The sequence below is a fragment of the Acanthisitta chloris genome, unplaced genomic scaffold (genome assembly GCF_000695815.1).
Source record: "Acanthisitta chloris isolate BGI_N310 unplaced genomic scaffold, ASM69581v1 scaffold42164, whole genome shotgun sequence".
NCBI lineage: Eukaryota > Metazoa > Chordata > Aves > Passeriformes > Acanthisittidae > Acanthisitta > Acanthisitta chloris.
Genome location: NW_008669589.1, coordinates 15,896 through 23,088, shown reverse-complemented (window position 1 = coordinate 23,088; position 7,193 = coordinate 15,896). Strand labels below are relative to the sequence as shown.

The following is a 7,193-nucleotide window of genomic DNA, read 5'->3' as shown; positions in this document are numbered from 1 at the left end:
GAGTTGCAGAGGGTGATAAGATCTCCCCTGAGCCTCCTCTTCTCCAGGCTGAACACCCCCAGCTCCCTCAGCCTCTCCTCATGGCACTTGTGCTCCAGTCCCTTCCCCAGCCTCGTTGCTCTTCTCTGGACCTGCTCCAGCACCTCAATATCCTTCCTGAGCTGAGGGGCCCAGAACTGAGCACAGGATTCAAGGTGTGGCCTCACCAGCACTGAGTACAGGGGCAGAATCACTTTCCATCTAGAAGCACCAGGTAGGACACGCTGTATTTTTCCAGCAGACTCCCTAAACAATTTCACAACCCTTTTTCTTGGAGACCAGTGTCAAGCTGTCTGGCTGGGGAACGCCCAGACACAGCAATGCAGGCCTATCCCAGCAGGGCACCAAGGCTCTGGCCAGGAAGCTTGACCCCAGAGAGCTTCAAGAGCAGGAATTACTCACAAGGGAGCAGCTTTCTCCAGCACACCTAGAACTGTGGGGATGTGAACTCCTGGGAAATGGACTTCAGTCGTCAGCATCTTTCCACAGTGTAGTACCTAGGCTGGGATTCCTACTAATTGTTGATAATAAATAAACAACAGTCATCACTTCTGTGTGAATTGCATTAGCTCTTGGATATCTGCAGGGAGCAAACAACAGCCTTTGACAGGCAGGGCAGCAATTAGCCAGCAGATGCTGCTGGCCTGGCAGCCCCTGTGCCCTCATCCTTCCAGCTACAGAGACTGAGGGAGAAAACCCTCTGACCATGCTGGTAAGGGCTGAAGTTTCCCAGCAGAAGATCATTAACACCCTACACAGTGAGACAGGCTGCTCTGGGATCCTTCCTGGCACCCCTTTCTGGTCACAGTAGATGACCCTCTGGTACACATCATACCTGCTACCTATGGGGTAGAGATCCTAATAGCACTGTGAATAATGTTTATATTCACCTAAAATATCTCCCAGATCTAAGCCTGAAGGTAAAATATTGTGTGAGTAGGCAATGTGTATTACTGATTCAGCCATACTACATGGCCAATCCATCCCAAGTACCACAGTACACATCAGGGTTATCTATGGAGTAATATTTCTGTGAGTTTGACTGAAGTTAGCTCTTGCTTGGGAAGCTCAGGAATACAGAAGACAGACTATATTATTTTGTCACTTTACATCAGATGCCATCAAAGAATAAAGTGATAGTAAGTATTTTCTTACCTCCCCCAGGAGCTGAACTTTGACTCATATTTTGTAACCTAGCAGGTCCAGTCATACAAGCAGGACTTGAGTGTTGCTTCATGGTACATTCTTGCATGGATGTTAGGCACCTTTCCTGTTGCAGAAGACCAAGAAGAGAACCGTATTTCCTGTCAGAGATCGGTTCATCCGCCGCGTGCAGCTCAGACAAGCCGTGATGATACACCGAACTGGCGAGACTGGGAGTCCCAGCTGAAGGGAAGGGCCACAGATCTGCAGGCTGAGCTGGGTGACTCCGCAGAGCTGGTGCCTGGTACTGGCCTGCCACACCAGCAGCAGGAAAATTCAGACCAGATGATGGATATGGTTTGTAGCAATGCGATGAGAAATTCCACTGATGGGGAGACATGCTATCGACTTGAAAAGAGAGAGAAAGCATCTGAAGTCTCATCAATCCTTACTTTTCCCCAAGGCAAATTTCAATGGAATTCTAGGGGAACCCTACCAGATTGAATATTGATTTTTACAGAACTATATATTCACTTTAGTGCTGCTTCTCTTAAAAATCAACCACAAGTTCATACTAAAAGCAGATTAAACCACCACCACCACCAATGTTTCAGTATTACATGTGTTTTCTTACATGCAACTAGCATAGACAAGCTTTTAAAAACTGTAAGCTTAAAACATACATACTTTTGCAAAGATGACAAGGCAGAATCCACTTAGTGCATCTGACAGTGATGGGCACACTTGGCTGGAAAATGAGGACCTAGTCCTGCTAACAGGCCCATGAGCAACGTGGGTATCACCCCACCTAGCACGGGGATTTACCCAGGAGGTCCCAGCTACATAACCCAGGGCTTTGTGAGTATGATTTTTCTGGCTTTCTGTTTGCACACAGTTCCAAATTTAAGCTCACTGCATCTTAAATTCCTCAGTGAAAGCCAATCACCCCCACTCAACAGCACACTCACACATGGAAAGCAGCTCACCATTCTTCAGGACAACAGTCTCACTCTTGTGCTTTGTGCTCAGGTCTTGGGGGTTCTTGGCATTGCTTAGAGCTCTAGAAAAATGTTCATCTACCACACTGTTAATGTCCCCTTGGAAATAGGTAAACACAACACTCTGAGATCCCCATTCTGTTTTCACAGGTTCTTTGCTTTTACATGGCTTTGGAGAGAGCTTCCTTGTTTCTTCCATTGTCAATAAACAACAGCTCCTGACAAAAAAAAACAAGACTGCTCAAAGATAATATTCAACTTGAAGTGCCCAGTCAGTGGTGAGCCCATCTTCCTCCTGAAAATGGAGGGCCAGAAGAACTAGAAGTTACTAGTAGGATTAGATTCTTTATCTGGTTTTCTGCTTCTTCCACACATCTTTTCTTTACTGATTATATACTTAAATACTTACTAAATACTTCTAATGTGAAATATTTGAAGTGTGAAACAAAAGGAGAAACCCTTCAGTAAATGCACACTACATTTTTCAGAACTCTGCTGGCAGTGCATTTCCCCAGACAGACAAATTGAGTCCAATTAGTCTTTAGCTCACTCAGTGCAACATCTTTTGCTGGTGAGCTCTAGGTTTGATATAACTGTGCAACATTCAACCCTAGCAAGGGATACTGCACCTTGAAAGAAGTGAATGGCTCAGAGAGGCAGAGGGCCTGATGAATACCAACCTTGTACAAGTTACTCCTCAATGCCACAGCATCAGCTCCATTGGAGAAGGAAATGGGCACATCCATCCACCAGCTGTCATTTCTCACCCTGCCTTTGTAAGCCTGGGCTTAGGACCTATTACTGTGCAAATGTGCCCTGAGGATGGAAATGTGCTGGAAGAACTGAAGCACTGAGAAAAATAATTCAGAGGTGGCACTAGCCCTGGATGAAGTTCAGGGTGAACTTATCAAAGTGCTTTGACCAATTTTGGTTTTTGTATTGTTCCAAAAAACATACTGACAAAGAGAAAAAAAACCAAAACAACAACATCAACAAACCAAACAAAAAAAAAAAAAAATCAACCCCTCACCACTCGTTAGAGCTGAAAATAATAATTTAAGGTAAAATTTGATGTACCTTGATCACTGTCAGTACAGAGCTCCACAATAAAAAGACTTCTAAGGGTAACTAATTGATTCACCTGTTAAAAAAAGACATTCAGATTAAAATAATGGAAATTCAACTAATGGCAAATTCAAGTAAAAACAAACCCAAACAAATCCAAACCCAAACAAATAACCTTTTTTTTTTTTGTTTGAAACAACTCACCTAGGAACATGGTGGGTCTGCCAGTTGCTTAAAACTTTGGTAGCAAGACTGCTCAAACACACACTGTAGGTTGACCCGAAGTTATGGATTTAAGGCAGGAACTACACTAAAATAGTTTGCAGGAAGTCAGCAGAAGGCTATAAGACTCCTTTTTGTTCTCCATAAAGATCTCTGCTGCCAGATATGGTAAGAGTAGGACAAGGAATGTCACGGCTTGCCCTGGAGAAGCATCTTTTTCATGCATTTGTAGAGTTTCTGGCCGCAGGGGAGCAAGTTCCCCAACCAGAGCTCACACGTCCTGCTGTAATCAAAATCATATTTAGCAATGCTCCGAGTGCAGTGAGAAGTGCCTGCTGCTTCTATTCAGTGCTCCAGTCTCACTGTCAGCTCATGACACTGCATAGCATAATTGATTTACCTTGGTAGCAAAAGGAAGGCTGTTCTTTCTCAGAGTCCAGGCAAACCCTTGGCCCATAGCCACTTGTACCACACACAACCTAATGAATCATTAGATTTATGTTTCCATCCAACTAACCCTGCAATACACAGTGTTGCTTAACTTATTCCCATGCATTTATCTGATTTCTTTTTCTAGTCATAAACCCCCTCACTCCTCAGAAGCTTCCCAATAAACATGGCACTCCTGTGTGTCTCAGAGGACACTCTGAAGTGCCTGCAGACACAGCCTTCAAATGGTCTCAGTATTTCTTACACATGGAAAGACTGCTCAGGCTGCAAAGCCAGCTATCCAGATATTAAGAAATAGAGGATTAAGGTTATCCAACCACAATCTATCCCCAATTTAATGCTTAAGCCTTCACCTACAAACATCTTGTCCTGTTTATCACTTGCTTCTCTGTCTAGTTTTGCTTGTTACCTTTATCTCCCTCCCCCATGCAGTTCTCCCCATTCATGATCCCTTGCTCAGCCAGCTGTAATCCCCTGTCATCAACTGCCAACTCATGTTCAAATTCAAGAGTTCCTAAATCCTTATTTGAGGATTTCTGCTGCTTTGCTCTTCTTGCATCCTTTTCCCAGCTCCAATCTCTGGTCCCACAGCAGTGGGAACGGGACACACAGGTTGGTGCAAGGGGTTACTCTAACAGTCCTCTGATTCAGAAGACAATCTTTCACAACTTCAAAATTGACCAAACTTTCCCAAACACAGAAAACTTAAACCAAAAAAACATTCCTTTCAACCCACAGGCATCCTCCCAAGCCCCATGAGGGGAGCAGGAACTAGCACAGCCCAGCCAAACAACTGGAAGAACTTCAAGCATAGGAAGAGACAGTTTTTTTCCCCAGTCTTGTTTTAGAAAGCATCCTGCTGTTTAGGTTAAGGAACTTTCTGGTTGCTCAGCTGGAGGCCAGCACTTGCCATTGAAAATTCCAACCCTAATGGTGAAAGCTTGGCAAAGACATCAGTGACCACATGGCCTGAAAGGACATCAGGCTGTCTCAACAGCAAGCAGCAAAGCAGCTCTTCCTACACTGCTCCACCACTACCCAGCAACATAGCATTTAGTGAGCATTAGCTCTGGCCCAGAGGTTCACTTTTCCTGTTCCTCACTCACTGCAAGCCATTGTGTCTTTGCACCACTTTATTAACATGCTTAAGTGGCTCCTGACATTACTTCTGAGCTCCTTTAGCACTGTTTATTGATGTGTAGCAGCTTGTGTGAATTGTGAACAGTTACAATGCTAGAAAAATAATGTATTTTAAAGATTTAAAGTTATCTGTCTTTTTTTTTTCTCATTTCCCTTAAAAATCTCATGTGCTTTCCAAGAAGCAGCCATAAGACTGGCCATAGCCTAGGTTAGATCTCAGTCCTCTCAGTGATCATATGCACATGAGGAATCTAATATCCCAGGAGACAGGGACATTACATTTAGAGCACTGTGCTCTTCCCATTCTTCCATCTGAACATGTCATTCTTCCATCTTCCAGTCTGCAAAGGAAGGCAGAAATCCTTCCAAATTGTGTCTGCCACAAACTGTTGCCAAAACAAAGTAGAAGTGGAGCTCAGGATGAAACAGGCTCAGCCCACCTTGCACTACTCTCAGAATGGTGTAATCATGGCAGAATAGTACAGTTGTCCAAATTATTTGTCCTTCAGGTGGAAAAGGATGTGTGGTCACCATGGGCTTCAGAGATGTGGTGTTGATGGCTCACCACAAGTGGTAATACTTTACAATCTTTTTCACATTCCCCACCCTTGCTAGCAGTATTGATTTCCCATCACTGGAGCATCAGACAGGGAACTCTCTGTTCTTTATTCCACACAGCTCGAACTAGCTTTTAAAACAAATCAAAACAATCTCCACTTCCCAAGTCTTAAGCCACAATTTAACAAGCAGGAATTCTCTGTCAAGTTATCTTTCAAACAAGGGAACATTTGAGAAAGTCAGTGAACGTGGGTTGGAATGATCCCTGAATTCTCCTACCTTAACTCACTGTCAGGAGCAGTGTCACGCCAGTAAGATTTTCCAGATGCAGGAGGGTCATGTTGTGTCCAGCAGTTTGGAATCCTTGCCAGGGCCCAGCAGGCTGTGTGTGCTCTGCAGTCAGTGACTGCAGCAGGAGACAAGCCACGTTCATGAACTCCCTACATGCTTTCTAGCCTCCAGCTGCGCGTGATCTAGGCGTTTCCTTCAGCCTATCTGCTAAGAATGCATGAAATGCACTCCAACAAGTCAACCAGGTTAGGAGGTTTCAGGAATGAGGAAAATAGGATTGTAAGTAGGTTTGGGTTTTGTTGTTTTTTTAAATGACAATGTGTACATAATGAAGAAGACAGTGTGGACTTTGGAAGAGTTTAGAGTGAGATGATAAACAAGTGATGGCAGAGAACCAAACTTGGTCAGGATGATAAAGGACTTTTCCTATTCCACGTATTAAGTTGAAAACTACAAACATCTACGAGGAGAAGATGATCTGTTTCCAGCCCAGATAAACTGGATAGCCAATTTTCTCACTTTTCTTGGCTGTTTAAATAACTGCAGAAACCTTCACAAGATAAAAATATTCTTGTTCTGTAAGGTAACAGATGGTTTTGGTTTGATTTTTTTGTACTAAGTTTACCAAAACTACCAAATTGCAGCCATTCCACAAATGCTGAATCAGGGTCAAACTTGCCAGTCTTAGCTGGAAAAAAACCACACTGGGAAACTAGAGTCACCAAACTGGTGACATTATGTCTTTTATAGAGTAATTTAGTTGTTTGTTTACTCACCCAGAAAGCAGGAGAGCACAGGCCAATTCCCTCTGCTAAGTGCCTATGGATCCACCCTCTGCCATCTCCCAGAACAACTTAACTACTGCTGTGAGGCTCCCGTGACGGTGCTGAGCAGTTTATTGACACACTCTTTGCATAAACACACGCTCATTGGGAGACAGACTGGATTCCAGACCTCCAGCAGGGCAAGAGCCCTCAGCATCTCCATTGCTCCTTCTCCAAGTCCCTTTCCTGAACTGTTCCAGGCAGCAGATTCCTTCTGCTACAGCTTTTCAAGACCTCATTCAAGAGTTTCCTCTTGGGTTGGCAGTTATAGCACTCATCAGGTTGTTGAGATGCCATCAGTTTAAAGCTCCTAGAAAGTACTCCTGGGAAAAATGGATTATAATCCCTGTTCTTCAGTATAAGAATCGAACAATTGATTTTTAGTGCTTTTTAAGCAAAGTGTCAAAGCTTTTAAATAAAAAATAAATATTTGAGAGCAAAAATAGAAGTTCTACTTGTCCTT

The 7,193-nt window shown here is 43.6% G+C and overlaps 1 protein-coding gene across 1 annotated transcript in view; it reads right to left on the bottom strand.

Annotated features, from left to right (window-relative positions):
• VGLL1 (vestigial-like family member 1) overlaps positions 1 to 2,379 on the bottom strand; it is a 4,554-nt gene extending 2,175 nt beyond the window's left edge. The window contains exons 1-2 of the mRNA XM_009073347.1: positions 2,169 to 2,379; positions 1,195 to 1,590 (exon numbers count right to left, since the gene is read on the bottom strand). Coding sequence (XP_009071595.1) covers positions 1,195 to 1,590; positions 2,169 to 2,379 — 607 coding nt within the window. The remainder of the gene's footprint in view (positions 1 to 1,194; positions 1,591 to 2,168) is intronic.
• Between the last annotated feature and the right edge of the window lie 4,814 nt (positions 2,380 to 7,193).